This window comes from Ostrinia nubilalis, chromosome 6, assembly GCF_963855985.1.
Source record: "Ostrinia nubilalis chromosome 6, ilOstNubi1.1, whole genome shotgun sequence".
In the NCBI taxonomy this organism is placed as follows: Eukaryota; Metazoa; Arthropoda; class Insecta; order Lepidoptera; family Crambidae; genus Ostrinia; species Ostrinia nubilalis.
Genome location: NC_087093.1, coordinates 2,101,981 through 2,123,084, shown reverse-complemented (window position 1 = coordinate 2,123,084; position 21,104 = coordinate 2,101,981). Strand labels below are relative to the sequence as shown.

The window sequence follows — 21,104 nt, the reverse complement described above, 5'->3', positions numbered from 1 at the left end:
GCTGTCAAGTCTGCGTGCGTGCGTACCTCCCCGCGTGCGTATGCCCACCCCCGCAAGTCATCTCAGTCGCGCGCCGCCGCTCGCACGGGTCAGACGTACGGCCTCGCGCTCCGAGTGACGATCGTACGACGCGCGCTCCCGACCGAACGTAACGAAGTTTCATTTCAAAACTGATACTAAGTTCAGCTGTCCATATGGTTCATCTCGTAGATATTTTGCGTTCCGCAAAAGTTGACTATCCACCGCCTATTATTGTAAGTAAATAATTGAAATTAAGTGGGCAGGATAAACTTTTTTTTTTGTTTATGATTATTTGTTTTCGTTACTTTTATGTTTTTATATTTTTCTTTGGTTTCAGATAAAAGTTCTTCGGAATTGTTTGTTGTTAACTTTCGTAAATAAACACTGTTTTACCTTATCAGCTTTTGTTTTGATACGTGGCTACTAGATAGTGTTTACAAACTACTAACACTGCGTGTCCAGTTTATAATATTGCAAACTTGTGTCAAAACTTATAATCGCTTAATTACTAATAATATTTTTGTTATTAAATAAAAATTTACATATTTAATTTAAATAATGTAAACTTAATACTTATAATTTATATATTGTTTTAAATTATTAATTAAAAACCTCTCCTTTAATTATAATTAAGTTATTATTTTTATTACAATTACATATTTAGTATTAATTAATTTTTAGCTTGTTTTATTCTTCTAATTTAGTTATTATTATTTTAATTTACATCTTATTTATTATTTCACATTTATGTTAACAATAAATACATAAAATACGTAAAAACTTTACAAGTAAAAAAATAAAAGGCAAGAACATTACAAATAAAACTTCAAAACCATTATTAGGATTACCCACAGTGTTTACAAAACAATCAGCATTTTAATTACACTCTCTTAATTCCATTAGAAAAAAATTGCACGCTTTTACTTCACAAGGACTACTTGGCCTTAATTGTGCGATCTCATCGTGACCTTACAGAATTTAATACTTAGGGACTTAATAAAAAAAGGCTCCACTTTATGACAGCATTTATAACTGCCTCACTATGACAGTGCCGTTTAATTTTGCACTCGAAACAAATTCTCTCGTGGCGATTCTGTCGTTTTCGTACTTATTCGTTTTGTGCAGTGAATGTGGAAGTTGTATAATAAATCATGGCGGACTTATGGAATCGCATCTGGTTTTGGAAATTGTGATTCGGGTCTTTTCCTTGAATAAATTTGCTACTAGTTGTATCTGTTTTTGTTTTATACGTATTATGTGTGAAACTTCGTCTTAAAAATTTTGTATTCTTTGCAATTTAAATACTAAATGCAAAAGTATTAGTTCTTGTTAATAATAGTGTGGTTCAAAAGTAACATGCGGCATTAACTTTTTGATTTACATGTAATAATCATTAATTTATTTTAGTAACCATTGAAATTGAAGCGTATTTTTCATCGCTCAAATTATCGCTTAGTGTTAGAATAAATTACCTACTTGTAAATATTTTAATAATTGTTTTTAAAAATACTAGCTGGTGCATAATTAATCGAGCAAATAAATAAAGCAAATCGTTTTCAAATTTAAGTTCACTGCTGGGTTTGTGGACTAATTACTACGAGCTAACTATCAATTAAAAATTAAGTACAGATTATGACAATCGAAATGTGTTTGTGTGTGTTTTAAATACAATAAACTTTTTATCAATATCAAAGGCTTAAAAACTAAAATAGAAAGTGTGTGTCTATCTTTTATCAAGAATAGACTTTTAATATACGCCTAAAAATAGTGTCAACCCTCAAAAATAAAGGCAACCCCTTTATAATCTAATGAAGCTTAAACTCTATGAACTCTTGTTTCGTAAGTTCACAATACCCTCGCCGGATGGCCTAACATAACATATTCGGGAATACTAGCCTCATAAGATGCCATAAAAGTTTTATCAAGTCCCGCCCAGCCGAGCCCTCGCGCCATTACCTCGACTGTATCGCCAAACTCCATTTTTAGGGTTCCCTAATACTTTAAAAAAACGGGTCTCTTATAGAATCACTCACGTGTCTCTTCGCTTACAATTTTCACATAAACAAATTGAATAGTTATGACGTATAGTTACATAGAAAAAGATGTGAAATGAAGACAAGAACAGTGTAGTGGGTCAAAACTGAAGGGTTTAAATTTTATCGGCCTAATTAATATAAAGATAAGTGCACCTAACAAAAGTTATACAAAAAGAACTTCATCTCATGTCTGAAAGATTCTCAAAGAAAAATTTGGGATAAACTGTATGTGATACTATCGTCGTTAAAAATTCAGAAAATATCATTTTGTGTTATTTTTAATCGAAAGTGCATCTACCTTCTTTAGACTAGATAGTTTTAAGAAAATATACGGAACCTATTTAAGCTAGTAAAATCCGTTCTTTACCGGTTTTATTTATAAACTTTTGGGTAACAAAGTGATGACAGAAACAACGACGCGTGATATGTTACTTAAGTCAGTCGGGTTTGGTAAACTTTGATGGCGCATCTTTGATTTATAGTAAGTCAAAGTCAAAGTTTCGATTCAGTAGACTCTTTCCAGGGCGTTTATACACGTTCCAAATAATAATATAGTAGAAGAAAGAAATTATTTTACTTAGTACTCATCTATCGAACTTTTCTGTGGTATATGAACAGTTTACAATGATGAATGATTAGAATAAGTTTTTTTTAAGTTTTTTTTAGTTTCAGAAAAAGTAGGTAACCTTGTTAGCGGTAGTGCATTCGCATTACCTGCTACTAAGAATATTACAAAACGGAAATGTAGGGCATACTTAAGTACTTATAGATCATCTATTTTACCTTTGATTTTATACTATTAAGCTTACACTTTTGTACCAGTTATTTAGATGAGAAACTAACCGTTAACGAAATTCATAGACTACAAAATTATAAATTCATGTCACTATCTACTATTTAATAAAACCAGTCCAAAACCTCCGACCCGTACCGGAGCCAGTTATTTTATTAAATTACTTACCTACTTAATAAATTCTGTTTAAGTTTTAGGATTGGATAACGGATTCGTAATTTATGATCGGTTTTACTTTCAAACAAAAGCTAATAATTTGTTTCTGAATTTTCTTGTTTGAACCACATCGGCCCCGAACTTTGGAAATTTAATATAATGTGTTAAATTAATTTTATATGTTTGACTTTTCAACTGCGCCGGTCGTTGTTAATTTCAATGTTTACGACACGTTTGCAACTTTGCACTTTTGATAAAGTTTATTTTGATACTGTGTACCAAATAGATTTTCTTCCAAGTAATTTCTTCATTGTTTTTCTCAGTACATAGATTTACAAACTAAAAGTGAATATTAAATTTTTAATATACCTAACTACTGCCAATAATTGACAAAATAAAAAAAACATACGGGTCGAATTGAGAACCTCCTCCTTTTTTGAAGTCGGTTGAAAAGTAAGAATTTCACGGTCACAAACAATGTTATCAATCAAGTTCTTTCAGCGTCTGTCCATAAGTATTAAATAAAATTTTACTAAACTCCTTAAAAAATGTAGAAACTGAGTTGTGTTATTTAGAAATATTACGGCTGAGTTGCACCACTAAACTTTGACCGTAACTATAACCGTTGCTTTTTGTATGGAAACAGATTTCTGACGTTTGTCAAAGTTTATGTCAAAGGTTAACTTTGACAAACGTCAAAAAATTATTTTGTAACAATAACATTAACCGGTGCTTTTTGTATAGAGTTTGGCAGATTTTTGACGTTTGTCAGAGTTAAAAAGTAAAATTGGGCAACTCAGCCTTAGAGAAGTTACAGTCTTATCAAGATATTTGAGAACCGTATATTAAAACAATTCAACGACCGACTAAATACAAAAGATTACGTCTTACAAGTAAGTACTTTTACGAGTAGTTTCCCGAATCTAGTAACCTCAAATTCTTGGTTAAGATGTAATAATGAATTTACACGAATACCTACGTAATAACCAACGAAGTTTCGGCATTATGCTCGAACTATTTAATACTTGTCTAAAACTATTTGTACTGAGATGAGTTCATTCTCAGGCCAGTCTAGAGATTGACCTGAATGATCAAATACCTAAGTTGTATCAAACTGGTCTACCTAATTTAGGGTCACATTTAATTAGGTAACTTTACATTTTAGAATTTTTGGTCTTTAAGCGTCTGTGATAAGTTAGGACTAAATATTACTTCAATAGATTCAAGAATGAAAAAGGTTTTCAAATTACATTTTCGTTGTCTACTTATTCAAAAATTAGAATCTAACTAATATGATTTGATTATGTATTTGACTCAACTAAAAAACTTGAAAACCTTTTTTTACATTTGGTTGCGGGTTCTATGACTAGGATCGATATTTGAAAATGTCAATTTGATGTTTGGTATCATTTTATACAATAGATTGTTGTCATTATCCTGTCACTATTTAGCCAAAAAATCAAAGTGAAATAATATTTTTTTCTCCGTATATTATTTCTATTTTTGTACATAATACATAATAAAAACATCGCTCACACAAAGCTCAACTTAGGTCACCTCTGAATTTATCCAAAAACGTAATCTAAAAAACGTAATCATCAAACTGAATAAAAGTGACATTCAATTCGATTGTTGTTGACCGGTTGCCTAGCAACGGATTGCCCGATGACATTTTAACAGTTCACCCGTTTGACAGTTGAACATCTGACATGTTATTCAAAGCTACATCGTTCGAAACGTAAATGGTTATTGATTGGTTCGAGGCACACCTATTAGTTATCTTCACGTTTTTCGATGCTCGTTTAGACGATATTTTCGTCGGGAGTACGATTGTGATTCGAAGAGACAAATAATATGAGCTTAGTAATAATGTTTTGATATTTCTTTCGAATGAAATGTTATTTGGGTTAAATGGGAAATTGTATGTCAAATGATAAGAGAAGAGCATAATGGCTGTTAATGGATGAATGGTTATGTCATTAGTGGATGACCTTTTAATGAGTTTTTTAGTTGTAAGGTCAGACAAAAGGCACACAGTTTCTGTACATGTTGATAAGGAAAACATTACGTCTGTCATTAACATTAGATCTTCCAAAAGTTTGGATGTAATAGTTAGACTTAAATTGACCCTTAATTAATTATTTTCCGGATCTAGAGGCCATAAATAAATTATTAGTTATACAATTTATTTTTATTTACGTTTCATTTCGTAAGTTACTAGCAGTATCATTAGTTATTTATTTTAGGTCGCTACGAATTATTTATTTCATATTGTGCTTAATTTAAAATAATGACTATACTACATTGCTAATATGATATCATGACCTTGTCATTCTTTTATTTTTAGTTTAATAATTTTATTAAAAATTGTTCGTGATTTATGGTTATTTAAGAGTTGCCGCTATATTTTCAGTCGAGTACTCTTTAGCGTTTCCTGAAACTTTTTCAGTCAACTGAAATTTAAGTGTTCACGAATCAGGCTTATACCTAAAGTAGCAGAGGTGTGTAAGCTATGTTAGCCCCGCCCACTGCAATGCATATATATTTTTGTCTCTTTCTGCCTCTGAGCTAATTCCAATATTACCGTGCAGTTCAAAACTAAACCAAATGTATTTTTATATAACTCAGCGAACGCCTAGCAACTTTGGGAACTAGGTTAGGTATCCCATGACTTGGAGTTTTTCTCGGCCATTTTCATGTACTGGGAATGCTGTGCGAGCAAAAACTTGTTCGTGTGATGTAGTAAAATAGTGAATATTATGGAATTGAGAGATTATTAATCGATTCAATGTCATAGGCAAGTGCACAAGAGGTAGTATCCTGTCGAAAAGTTTCTATTTTCTCATTATTATGCATTTGGATGTCAATTTACAGAAGCAACTCAATACTATAAACTGTATGTATTTTCAATCATTTAACAGTTTTTATTCAGCAAAATTTGATCTAGGAATCTAGGATGATACATGTTTAGATATTATTCAAATCTGCTAAGACTACATTTTGTGAAGGATACTCATGATGATGTATCTGTCACAAAATGTTTCAATCAATGTGGAACGGCAGTCAGAGAAAAGTTTTTGCAAACAACCATGCCGTTGTGATACGCCTTGAGCTCGAGGGGCCGTGTTCGATTTCCGGTTGGGTCAATTTAGAAAACAAACTTTCTAAAATTAGCACAGCTAGATATTCCAAATAAAGCCTTCGGCTATCGCTGTTCAATGCATAATTCAAAAGTACTTTACATTGCCTAAAATAACTTTAGCTGTTTGTATAACATAGCTTATTTTCATTCTTCGATGTTTAAGTATTTTGTCCCTAAAATACTGCCAATAAAGAAGCTTACAAACTCTATAATTAAAACATAGTTATTTTTGTAGATGGTCGGTAATTCCTAAACAGTTGCAGTGGTCTTTAAATATGTTTATTTGCTTTATTATACCTGCTGATAAGCTCTGTTGTATTGACAGTATTGCCAGAAGGGTCGGTAGTAATTAATTAAATTTAACGACAATGAAATTATTTACATAAATACCCCTTTTGTCCTGTTACTGTTGATTTTACTGTCTAATGTTTTAGAAATAAACAATAAGGTAATTTTAAAAGACTCTCCTAGTATTTGGAGAAAATAAAGTTACAAATAAAATAATTGTCATTAATTTCATAGCAGTAATCTGCAACGTATGTCATTGCAATATTTTATGTATTTTAATCCTTCAAGCTCCGCGAATCTAGACACAATAGATAATCAATTGTTATGACATTAATTAATGCCGTCTGGGACTCAATCGGTTAAGGAGTTGAAATCACAATTATTTATATAAAATTCACAGAAATAACACATAACAGAGCAGTCTACTTGCAAGAATTTAGTACAAAATATTAAGTTTATATTTTTGTTTCAGATGAACCGAGCAATACAGGTGAAACCGGCGGACAGCGAAAACAGAGGAGGTAACTATCTTTTATATATTATAATGCTTCATTTTAGAATATAAAACCCCATTTTATAACGTTCTTAGTTTTGTAAGAGATAATTTCAAACATTTTAGTCGTCGTAGTATGTATTGTAAACTTCGGACTACGATGCTTGCCACGCCGTAGCGTCGTAGCGCCGTAGCAGCATCTGTACTACGAGTAACAAAAAGAGGCGCGCGTGAAATGCTACAGCGTGAGGGCGTAGTAAACAAAAATTGAAGTACGATAGGTTTTATTTTGGCAAACAGAAATTAGCGTCATAATCAACGAATACACGTTATCGTATTGTTTTTTTTTACATTATAAGATGAAAATTTTACACTAAATAATGAACATCAGTAGTTGGGGCACGGGTCGTTTTTGTACGTTGAATAGCTTGCTAAATTTACTGCATATTACATTTTAAGGATTATCTAATTATTACCGTTATAATTACACTTTTAATCGAAATAATCTTATTTAAGTATTCTTGTTTATTATTTTTATATTTACTTTCCTATCATCACTTGAGTTTTTTCCTCCGGTATAAAAGTCACCCATCACAAATCTTTACCAGCTCCATTATCTGTTAAGAAATAATCTGTAATATAAAATTATATCTTCGAGGACGCAAACATCAATCAACAATAGGTTTTGATTAGCCCCAAATCATAATGAATTCCATTACTGTTTGGGACTAACATTCAATATCATAATCAAACTATTCAGAGCCCGAAATGAGATAGATGGATTGAAATGTATAACGTTGCATGTTTGTGAAACTCTTAGACTAAGAGCTAGTGATCGCCAGACCTACGTCATTTTATAAAAGCTGAAAGTTTGTCAGCGTATGCTCCCAATATAGGATATAATGTTGGTGAATCATGAAGTTTGGGTCATCGTGGCTTTGGCAGCTACCCTAGAAAAACTGTCTGCTAAAAAAAGTAGTATCTGTACCCTAAAGAAGCTGTTTTTTATGAATCATATTTGGGAAATAATTAGAAGTAGTTTCCCCATCAGCCAGACAGTTTTGACAGTTCCAACTCCTTGCCAGTTTTTTTAGGGTAGCTGCCAAAGCCACGATGACCCAAACTTCATGATTCACCAACATTATATCCTATATTGGGAGCATACGCTGACAAACTTTCAGCTTTTATAAAATGACGTAGGTCTGGCGTTCGCTAGCTCTTACTGTCTTAGTCTATCTGTTACTATCCAAAATAATTTTGTGGAAGATGAAAAGTTTGGTTTGTAGGGCTTGTGCCTTGTTCTAAGTCTGCCTGGCTAGCTACGATTATTATCTTTCCTAAGGCTGAGATGCACCACCTTATTTTAACCGTAACTATAACAATAACCGGTGCTTTTTGTGTAGAGTTTGACAGATTTTTGACGTTTGCCAAAGTTAAAGTAAGATGGTGCAACCCAGCCTTAGTCTTTTGCCGTAACAACAATGTTGCAACGTTGTTCTGTTGTAACAGTTGGAGGTAAGATAGCCAGTTCGTCTGTAATTGAAGATTCCGGGTGAAGTTTGCTTCCACCTTCGGCTTAGTCGTTATTTTCCAACAGGAGACAGGAAGACTAAGTCTGGGTTGCACCTTCTCACTTTAACTTTGACAAACGTCAATAATCTGTCAAACTCCATACAAAGCACACCGGTTATCGTCATAGTTACGGTCAAAGTTAGGTGGTGCAACTCAGCCTAAGAGTTTCTTCGTTATGGGTAGTTAAAATGTAAAATAGAAAAAACTGTGAGTTCTTTCACTTCTAATGCTGTTTCACCAAACTTTTCTTTGTTTTTATTCAGAACTAGCTTTCCGCCCGCGGCTTCACCCGCCTGAAAAAAGGGCTGTTTTTTAGGGTTTTCCCGGAAATTATTCGAAATCTCCTTGCTGTAAAAACCATTCTTGGACTTCAACGAACATTAAAAAAAAGAAATTGTTTAATTTAATTTTTATCTTATAGATTATTGTTTTTATTAAACCTATTTTACAAAACAGCCAGTATTATTAGGATCGAAATGACCGATAGGCCGGACGGTTAATAATTCAGTGTGGCCGGCCATCGTCAAACAACCCTCCCAGAGGAAATTACGCAAACTTAAACATGGAATAAGTTGGGTTGGTAGTGATTAAACTTTCCATTATAGGTTCCATTCAAATCATAGCTGGGGATAGTGATGAGACATCGAGTAATTTACCGGTATTTTCAAGTAACGGTTTTCAATGTAGTATATAACATAGAGGATGTTGACGTAGAGGGATGTTCACTCATAATTTCACTTGTGGCCTGTTTTTGTGCAAAGTTTGTCAATTTTAAAAGACTATAATTTTAGTGACTAGCTATCACTTTTTTAAACATGATTTTTAACCTTAAAGGCTGGCAGCATTTTAATTTTAATTAAACTGTCAAAATAACCCAAGGCTCTAATAACCTTCAAAAATAAATCAAGCGTTGATACCCTGCTTGACATGACAAATCGGTCATCAATATATAATAGAGCAGCGCTCAATCAAAGCACACGGCATCATGAATTATTCATAAAGTATCGATATCAGTGACAAATCCATTAATTACTAACAACACTATCGCATTTGATGAACTAAGTTTATTGCAGCGTATAAATAATTTATTTGCAGGTCGTATTATTGAATTTAATGTGACGAGGCTGTACGTAATTGGCAATTGTGATTAATATTTAGGGTATTAATGCGACCCTCCCGAATATAGTCTCTTCGAGGTGAGAAGGGGTTTTGACGGGGTTACGGAATGGGGACATTTGAAACCGGTGAATATTTATGGTGTTGGCAATTGATGACCTTGTTTGGAAACTGGATCATCTATGGGAGTTCAGTTTAAAGTAGATAATTTAGATTAGAATCTCGTAAATAAAGACATTTTCCATTAGTGGCTCTGGGAATAACCAAATTAATTAAATATAGGTTTTTAATAAAAAATAGGTTTTCTTTTTTTTATTCTAAGGTTGGGTTGCACCATCTTGCTTTAACTTTAACAAACGTCAAACATCTGTCAAACTCCATACAAAATACACTGGTTATCGTTATAGTTACTGTTAAAATTAGGTCATGCAACTCGGCCTAAAAGTTTGAAATAATATATTTACTACACTGCGAAGGAAAATATAAATTTATGTCACAAACTTCTTAAAAGTGTGAAATAGGTGTTTTTAAAATCTAAAAAGATCCCGTTATTAATTGACCACCTATAATCACAAAAACCTTTTTGAAAGACAGTCAAAACTGTTGTTACACATGTATGGTATTTAAAATGCTCTACTGCATAAAATACAAACAAAAATCTAACCACAGAAACTATCCCGCCATACGCAGCGTTCCCGACATATTCCAGTTTGCATGTGGCATTAAATTATAACCCTATTGTTCTTAGTTTCGAGCTCGGATTCGGTCATTCTGACGTAAACAAAAGCGCTAGTGATGACCTGATAACCGATTTTAAGCGTCGAGCTTTGTGACAGATCTTCGATAAATAATCTTTGTTAAAACTTATCGGCTTCTGATCAAACCAGTTTAAATAAATAAAATCTTATGAGATGTATTCTGATTTGCGAAAAGTTGGAAATCAAATAAGGTTTTTATTTGATACTTCGTGTAAAGAAGTACAGAGGTCAAATTGAGGCTTTCCATCACAAAAGTCTATAGCAACTCATTAAGATTCATTTATAGATTGATGACGATCTCAATCAGCATAAAAAATAAAAATATGTTTAGTTAAAAAAAATTGTTAAAAAAAATGTAATTTACAAATAATAATAATATTTTTTAAATTTTAGTTTTTAAGTCATTTTAAGTTAGGTAATGTATTATTATAAAATTTATTCTCTAAAATAAAATTATAATAGACTTTAAAAAAATATATAATGATGAAGTTTTATCGATAATCATGTCCCATCACTAGAACGTGTCCATTGTTGTAAGAATTCGGTCACATGTCGCCATATTTAAGCCGCTATTATTCGTAGTAGACAATCAGTTTGGATGAGTAAACCCATCTATAAATACTCGTATTATATCGATTCTCTTAAAATTGTCTATACTCGTACCTACATGGTATTTGGTACAATAACCTATTTAACGGTCTACTTCTTCAAATAGTTTCAATTATTGTAACACTAGCTTTCAGCCCAGAGCTTCGCCCTGGGTTTGCCCGGAAATTATTCAATTTTTTCTCACCCTAAAAACCATCCTTGGACTTCAACGAATATTTAAAAAAAAAAAGAAATAGTTAACCTTGGACCAGGCGTTGTTGAGTTATGTGCTTACCAACACATTTTGCGATTCATTTTTATTTATTATTATAGATTATAGATTAAACACAGTATTGCCAGAGAAATTATTCTATGGTATTGCTTTTTATTAAACTGTTTTATTAAAGGCATTAAAACACGTTCTACTTATGAGAACAAAGAGGAAAAGAGACCAAAACTTACACTCATTAGTGTATTATTATTTCCCCTTTCAGCGTTCATATCAACAATGGTTATTAAAGTCACAAACAGACGGACAAAGCCTCAGCAATTGCCCACGTTTAAATGGACATTCCCAAACAACCTTCCAACAGGGAGCAAGTCTAGTAAAATTAATTTTGGCGAATTTCAAACGAAGTAATATGCAAATCCCGATGCACGAACCGCATATCGCAAGATGCCCTTTACAACTTGACGAAATGTAAAGCTGTGCTCGTGTGCAAGCGGATTCACTAACACCCGTTTTCACAAACATTACTATGATGTCCCAGCGTGATCTAATCAGAAATGAGGAGATCTACAGGAGAACCAAAGTGACTGACATAGCTCGCAGAATTGCTAAAAATCAAGTGGCAGTGGGCGGGGCACATAGCTCGCAGAGACGATGGCCGTTGGGGCAGAAAAGTTCTCGAGGCGACAACGGGCTGGAAGACGTAGCGTGGGTAGGCCTCCTACTAGGTGGACCGACGATCTGTAAATTGTATATTTGTATTGAATAGGCTCCGACACTATTAGACTCATTTGAAAAATGCTTTCACCATTAGAATCCACATTTATTTAGCATTGGCATTTTTTTATCATAATTTTTAAATACCTATATTTAACCGTGCGAAGTAGAAGCTGGCCGCTAGTTTTCAATAATTAATTACAGTATCGATATTCTTACTAATTAGTCTACAGTCTTCATTATTAATCTCTCTAACGAAGGATCATGATATTAGATGGTATCAATCTTTAACAAGATGAAGCTATTTGTAAGGGTTTACACTCTATTTATAAGTCCGCTATTCACGAACTAAATTGGTTGTACATTAATGATAAAATTTTACGCTACATTTACGCCAAGCGATTTTAATAGACAGTTAACAAAAACATACAATTTACTTATTCAATAACTGGCGGCCGCCCGCGACTTCGTACGCGTGGATCCCGTTTCACCCCCTTAGGGGTGGAGTTTCGTAAAATCCTTTCTTAGCGGATGCCTACGTCATAACATCTACCTGCATGCCAAATTTCAGCCCGATCCGTCGAGTGGTTTGGGCTGTGCGTTGATAGATCACTATGTCAGTCAGTCAGTCACCTTTGAGTTATATAATTTAGATTTAGAAGATAAATACTTTTTATCCCATGAAATACATTATTTACATTAATTTTCAATTAATCTCCTCTAGTCAAGCCTCAACTTTACGTGCGAGTGAGACAGATGTTTCGGGTGTAGTTTCTGCATACGTATGCAAGTGAGATGGAGTATTTCAGGATACTTGTGAATAGGATGCGGTCGCCAGAGGAAGTTGGAAGCGATGGATATAAAGGTCCACGTATACTGGACAGCATATCAGGCTATTTATTTTGGGCTTATTATTATCGAGGCGAATGAAAAAAATAATGCGGTATTACCTATTGGCATCTACAAAAATAACTGGGCAATGTTTAAATTATTTGGCATTAATTATATTGGATAACCTGCAATTACAATGGATTATATAAAAACTAAATAACGGCATTTGACTACATAAGGTTTTCCGATCTTGTCGCGATAAGGAAAAATTTCCGTGCTTTTAAGCGATTTTGTGAAAATTATTATTGGCAGGTAGTTGCTAATTGCTCATAAGATAGGCCCCCTTAATTTAATTTATTGTCCGTGGTGCATAATCTTTTCTTAAAGGTTTTAAACCTTTGTTTGTCACCTGTCATCCGCCTTGCAATGGAGGGAAGTCGAACCTTAATTTCGAACTCCTCCTATGTTCTTCTGATTAATTTTGTTGCGGGTCCAATCACAGTTTAACTTTCCCTCGGGACAAACTTGACCTTAATTGGTTGGGTTTTTGTGGCGGTCAAGCTGTAGATCCTGGCTACACAGGAGTTGCAGTGGTGGGAACGAGAGGTGGGAATAGTCCCGTACATAAGGTTTTGTAATATTGTTTAACTAAATAATAGTTGTTATAATTAACACTAATACCTTTGGATTATATGAAACTGCAAGCAAAATTATGTAATAGGATAAAAACTTCGAACTTATGTAATCACTTGTCAAACTTATGTATTCAATACTTGGTAACTAGTGGAATTCAGTAATTAACTGAAATAATGGCTATTTTTTATACATAACAAGGCTGGTATCGGTTGAGATGATCAAGAGATGCTAATGATACAGGGAATGTTTCATACGTAATAGTGTGTTATACAACCCACAGTATATTCTGTGAGTATAAAAACTCATAGTACTTTTAATTACAATAGGTACTAACCTAAGCCAACAATACGTGCTGATTCAATCTTTCACACTCTACATGTCTACGTCACTGTCGACAGTTAATTAAAAAAATGAAAAAACATCCTAAAATTAAATTTTCAGCGCCTTAATACATGTACAACGTCCATTAACGTTAAGCTGTATTTTCACCGCTCCCACTTTTGCGCTTATAAAAGTCGCGACGGGAATTTATTGGTCGTACGTGACCGGACTGTCTCCGACAAGCATGCCTGTTAAATAGTTTTAGTGCTAACTGGATAATAAAACAATATTTTTCCCACTTAGAGTTTCATCAGCCAGTTAAAACGTCAAAACGATTTATTGCTGTGCACGTGGGTTGTTAATGAAACGGTTTATTGCAGTTTAATGATGGATAAAATTGTAACATTGTGTATAGTTATTATCAAACTTTTTAAACATCTTTACGCCGTGCAATAAATAGGAACAGACAGCTCTTAATTTCAAATTAGACGTTTTAAAAAATACTTCCCAATATGATCGCAGCAGTACAAATATTCTATTTACCTACGTCTATTTCGAACTCATAGTTAACCCCAGCAAGATATAAATCCATAACTACTGGCATTGTAGTCCCATACGTAAACCATCAGACCAAGCAAGCTTTATTTCTTTTGTGTTACCTGTCACCTCTACCTTTCACCCTAATGATGGGCGTTCCGGTAAAAATTAAACAAAATTTTCCACTTTATAGTTCAAATTAAATTTTAATAAACGCCGCGTGACGTTTTTTGCTTCACTACACACGCCCGACCCGTCATCAGCTAACCGTGTTTATTAAATAGCTTCCAGCAATTAACATCTGGTGCACGTAGCCCCCCCTCCCACCCCATTATTACCCAGCTAAATAGTTATTTAAATTCAGCAAAGGCTGATCTTAATGACTATAGTTAGGATTGGGAGCGAGTGATTTTGAATTTTCTTCAAGATTCCCTTTTAGGACTCGAGTTTCCTCTTTAATGTTTCACTTTAGTTCGGGGTATTAGGGATACGTGAGTTTAATCTTGTTGGTTCAAGCTCTTTTGTATTGGATTGGGACTGAATCAGTTTGAGAGTTCTCGGGATTTTTCCGACGTGAATTTTAAGGGATTATTGTTCAGAAATACCTTAAGATGGACTATCTTGTATAGTTATAATGTAATAATATTATGTAATGCTAATTCATAACTAAATTCGCAAAAATATATACTTACCTACTTGAAAAAAGAAGAAAACATACAGTACCTACTTAATATTATGTTAACATTAATTGGTTATCGATTGATACTTTAATTTCACTTCTGAAAAAACATAATTTATTTGCGCTCTCATATACCTATCAAAGGCCCATCAATCAAACATTAATCACTTTGAAGTATCACAAGGTAAATTATAAACCAAAAAATACGCAATGAAACGATTTATTTTATTGGTATTGCTGATATAATAGGCCTCATCAATTTTCCCTTAGAGGTGCTTCTTCGCTGAGAACCCTTGGTCTGTAATGAAACGGTAAAAATTCAAGCATTATACAATATTTAAAACAGTAAGTGTATCTTTTTCTTGTACGCATACAGGTTGTTCGCATTTCATTATTTCATACAATTTCCTGCTACTTTTACGATGTTGTCGGTCCACCGTGTGGGTGGACGTCCCACGCTGCGTTTTCCGCGGCCTCCACTCTATAACCTTGCTGCCCCATGAGCCGTCAGTTCTGCGTACTATGTGCCCTGCCCATTGCCACTTCAGTTTGCTAATCCATCGGGCTATGTCAGCGACTTTAGTTCGTTTACGGGCGCAGGCCGCTACCAACCGGGCAAAATGGAAAGCATTGGGGGAGGCCTATATTCAGTAGTGGATGTCCTATGGCTGAGATGATGATGATGATGATACATATTTTTCTTATTACGCGGACTAAGTACACGCATTCGGAACGTGGATCGGCTGCGGGCACACAATACGAAATCTTTGTTCTGCTTGCCATCCGCATGCGTGCCGAAATCCGCATTACAGGAAAAAGGCATTAAGAGAAGAATAAGAAAATAGGTATTGTGACGAAATGCCCAAAATAGAAAGTTGCTTCAAATATAGAGCAGCATCTTAATATAGAAAAATTGTACTCACATGACTAAATTCCCAAAAATCCTGCCACAACACCCAAAAATGCCCAGAATGTTTATTGCATTATTAATGTCACCGCTGATTGTGTTAAATTCCACCCAAACGACACTATAATCACTCTTTCACAATGACAAAGGAATATAACAGCTGTACAGTAGCCATATAACAGCAATAAAACTACTTAAAAGCAGCGCCTTCCACGAGGTCTTCATAAAATGGTACGTAACGAGCCGGCGCACGCGACCAGACAAAAACTTGTCATTATAATATCATTTGTTATACGATGCTTTGTTTATTCATATTAGGTTTACAGCCTTTTAGATAGTGCCGAATGTTTGTGGGGTGACTTTGATGCGTGTAGACAAAAACTTAAAAGGTAAGCAAATGGTATGTGAATTGTGGTGGGTTGTAAGGTGAGTTAGAACAATAGACGGGTGTTGAAAGTAATTAAGGAACCGCGTAATTATTACATTTGTCTATTATGAGTTTCGGATATGAAAGATAAAAAGATTGCCATGTCATTAATATAAAAGTCTAGGCTCCTGGTGATAAATTGCTTATTTGTAAATGGTTTTGGATAGGTATAAAATTTCATAACAAGTAATTACATTACTCCTCTATTAATCGTGTTGAAATTATGTTGAAAACGCGCTGACAAGTTGACAGCATGCGATAGGCTCGCGGGCTCGAATGACGCTATTTTGCTCATTTGTTATGATGTAAGAAACGGAGAATGAGAGCATTATATTATTTTTTAAAGCTGAGTGGCACCATTTTACTTTAACAGTAACTAACCTAACCAGTGTTTTTGTATGGAGTTTGACAGACTTTTAAAATGTTACCTACTTTTAATTTACGCCCAGTTTGAAAGGTCATACGTACAAACTAACGAACTTGTTTAGAAAAAACGGGACTCAAAAAAATATAAGACTCCCAATTCTGATTTTGACGGGCTGCATTGACACTAACTTGCTGCATTGGCGTGATTGCATTGACACTAACTTTGACGTTTTGACTGATTTGTGCAAAATAAAAATCATCTAATCAATCATTGGTCCTATCACGTGAGATTAAAATCAAATCACTATACTGCATGGCCGTTTGTTGGTAGCTCGATCCATCAGTGTCGGGCACTGGTGACAGTACACGACCAGTGATGTTCAGACACGATAGGGACATCAACAGTGTTGACATAGAGTTGTTAAAAGATTTTTAATGAAATAGTTAACAAACTAGCTAGCCCCGAATAAAGTAGAGCTTAAACTATGACGTAAAATAAAGTAAACAAACGAACAGGCCTTTTCACATTTAAAATGCTGGTCCCTACCCCTATTTGCCCGGGCCCCAGTCCTACGGGAATCAGTTATGTGACTTTTAAGTTCATCATACAAGCAATGATAGAGTATTGAGATAAATGATTGAGTACAAAGATAGGTACACCTATTAAGGATAAGTAGGACCTACTTAGACTCGTATATTGAAACTACGACGCTTGAAAACCCACGCACATGCACAATTGGTCTGAAAATCGTATTATGAAATATTAATCAAAACTTGATTCAATTACTTAAGTTTCAATGTTTAGACTAATTTGACTTGAGTCTATGCTTGTATTTAAATCGAGCAGTAAATTATTCAAGAACCAGTTCCAAGTGTCACTTTTTCAAATTACATACAATTTATATTTAACGCTACGTTTTCGTACCTTAAAGTTAAAACGATCCCCGCGCTCTCAGCGTAAAACAGCCTAAGTCTGAAAATTAAATTCCTAACGATGTTACTCCCAAGCCTCGCAGGTACATCCCGATTAATTATCAGCCTATCTTTTGTGTTGCTTGGAAATTCATTACACTGTAAATTACTACTTGTTTTGAAGTATTCTAGTCAGGGTTATAAGGTTTCAGAAGTAAGTGTTTAATAGTTGAAATTGTTTGAGATTGAGAAGAGATCGATCGCTGCTTTTATCCTCAAAATGAGAGTAAATCTTATGCATAGATTCAAGTCTGTTATTTGTTGTATTTAATATCTACGTCATTCTTCTTCTTTTATTAATTTTACACTTTATTGACTGTAAAATTAATAAAAGAAGCTTTAGAATCGCAAGCTAAAGATAAGTCTAGTGAGTGCTGTAATTTGATTTTCAATCAGTCCTAAATCATCTTAATAAGTTCAGCGATTTAGCCGTAAACACTGAACATACAGACAGATTGATTGCTCTCAATCTCAATTACATTCATGAGAATAGTCCGTCTCTTTCCCATCAAAACTCCATAACTCAAAGTTCCACAATTAACCATCAATAACTCGGAAGCAAACTTCCGAACCAGTTCGCGAAACACAAATAGCCGATCCGCAAAAGCATGTAACCCCGTAATGCCCAACTTCCATTCGCAATCCGGGAACTATAAATTCGCACGACGCGAATTTTTCCCAACTTCAGCTCGTAAATATTTTAAAGTAACTCGCGGAAAAGTGACACTGACTGTTGACGGCCCTGAGGAAAAGTTGGGTGGCCATCGCAAAATAACCTATCCAAACTCTGCCGAACTTGAAATATAAAAGTTTGGTATGTGTTGTTTGTTCTCAGTGCATTCGCTACCCTGGGGAGGTCTTCGTCATAGTTTTGATTCGGAAAAAATGGGGAAGTTTTGATTATGTACTTAAGAAGTGCCGTTACAGAAAGCGGGGGAAATACTCTCATTTTCTTAACGTCTAGTGGTTTAAACAACAAAATGCTATCGTACAAATAAACAAATAATCAAGATTGTTACGTCACAAATAAAAAGACGCACTAGACATGACAATAGTAAAAAAAATCAAAATAACAAAGTCGCACTGGTTTAATATCAAATAATAATATGATGGCTGGGCTAATACTATTAAATTCCCATAAAATTGTGCACTATGGCCACAAATAGAGACATTCCGGAATAGAGCGGAGGTAAGTCAAAAAGCAATTCGGACAAGATATTTCCTTCAGAAAATTAATAACCTGACCTACATCCCCTCCCTGGGACGAAGGTTGGATGATTTGCCCAAAACATGGTCCCAAAAAATGTCCCTAAAGCTCAGCGATCCCATATTCCGCATATTATATCCCAATTATTATTTTATTTGGAGGGCCGACCTCTTGTAGCCCACTCGTGGGTAAATAGCTTAGCAAGGGAACGGTTTGGTACGCATTCGTAACTCAATTTGGTGGGCTCTTAATGCCTTTTAGTTGGGCCGTTTGGGCGTGGGCCTAAAAGTTTTTATTTAAAGCGCTTCCCGCGGTCACGTGGCGCTGAGGTTTCGGTTGTATGTTCACGGAACAATACAATTTGGGATACATTCCGTGTGTATTCTAATTTCGGTATTGTTTGCTGGCTGACATTTATTACGTCGGCCCCAATGTATAAATAATTTGAGACGCGTCAGACGTCTGATGTAGGAAAAAAAATATTTGATTTTTTTAAGACTTACGTTATAAATAACGGAAATGTAGAGTTTGTGTTTTTCCAAAGTTTCCATTTTTTTACCTATGAGAAGCATAACATTGAAAGTTTTATGTACCTACCTATTAGTAGACTTTTTATCTCGAGCAGTTAAAGTAAGCATACACCTTCTGCATAATATTGATTTAGAGAATCTTCATAGGGGTTTCATAAAAACAAACTACGAAACAATAATTATTTTCCACCACAATACGCGCTGACCACCGGCTCTCAACAAATTCAACAAGATCCACCCAATTATTTTTATTTTCTGCGCAAGCAAAAATAAAAGGTGACTCTCAATCGAATTCCCCTACAGAGAACAGTGAGCACCCAGATACGATGAATTATTTACGCCATCCGACACGGCGCTACATCACATACAAACACGGAGCTCCTATCTCATTACTAATAGAGTCGAGAATTGAATAAAAATGCCAAGACAAGAGTACTACCCCGTGTACTGGACTTATAAATGAACGCATTTTAGCACTTATGACCTGTTAATAAATTATAAGTGGGAATCTCGTGATGGGAACGTCTCACGGAATGTACCCACCAGTTGGGCTGTGATGTTTTTGTTTGAAATAGGCCGTATTTCGGGTGGTTAAGGGTGATGTGAAGTGTAAATGTTGTTTGTAGATTTGGCACAATTTTGCAAAAGCGTTAATAGTTGAGTTATTCGGGCAACTCACGGCAGGGTGCTTAGGAGAATAGTTTTTGTGGCCATCATTCGGTGGGTTTGTCTGAGTTGTCGATTTTTTAAGGCGTTCTCCCGAAGCTATTTGAGAAACGTTTCTGCTAGACTCTATCCAGTCTATTGTGAGGTACGTGACAAACATTTTAGCTGGCATTGTACCTAACATAAGACGTTACAACTTACATACGTTTTCGGAATAAAACTTTTCTCGTAACATAAAGTATTGGTGAGACCAATTTTATAGTCGTTCCAAAAAGATCTAAGCCAGCTTTAAACTCTAATGTGTCCCTAGCTTCTGTTCTAATCGAGGAGTAATTTTGCAAATACTATTCTAGTAGCAAGATTTTATTGAAAAACTGCAAACCAAAGTCGTCTTCCTTCTTTTACAACTAACTAGCAGCGGCCGCATGCAACTTCGTACGCGTTGATCCCGTTTTACCCCCGTAGGGGTGGAGTTTTGTAAAATCCTTTCTTAGCGGATGCCTAAGTCATAACATCTACCTGCATGCCAAATTTCAGCCCGATCCGTCCTGTGGGCTGTGCGTTGATAGATCACTGTGTCAGTCATATTTAGATAGATTTTGTGATAAAAGTGATTTTACACCATTTGTCGAAATCATAACCAGGCGAAGTTAGAATCTCACTTCCTTACGATTGGCCCACGGATTCTACGAAGAAGGTTATAAAAATAGTATTAAGAAATCTTTAACAGCTACCATTTTATTTATACTCATTATCATTATTACACATACAAGTTTGCATAACATATAAGTTTGTCATCATACATGTAAGACGTCACCACCGCAACATTGTGACGAGCAAATTGTTCCCAGGATTTATCGCCGCCATTAACATGGGAATAATAATTCCCACTTTATCGTCTATAAAACCGTTTAATATTGCTCGTTTGATAAATAATTCAATTTTCGAACGTAATTCGTTAGAACTGAGATTTTAAAACGTTACATTCCGTTTGAGAGCAATAACAGAACCTGAATCGCGATATTAATGTTGAATGTAAAAGGTTTTTATTGGTACAATGTAAACTTTACACGAGTTTCGAGTAATCCCTTAATTTTGCTGCTAATGGCTTTATGT

General features: G+C 34.7%; 1 protein-coding gene across 1 annotated transcript in view; it reads left to right on the top strand.

Moving 5' to 3' along the window:
- The window catches only part of LOC135072400 (CUGBP Elav-like family member 4), an 825,344-nt gene that overhangs the window by 544,842 nt on the left and 259,398 nt on the right, over positions 1 to 21,104 (top strand). The window contains exon 4 of the mRNA XM_063966309.1: positions 6,909 to 6,957. Within this exon, the coding sequence (XP_063822379.1) occupies positions 6,909 to 6,957 (49 nt within the window). The remainder of the gene's footprint in view (positions 1 to 6,908; positions 6,958 to 21,104) is intronic.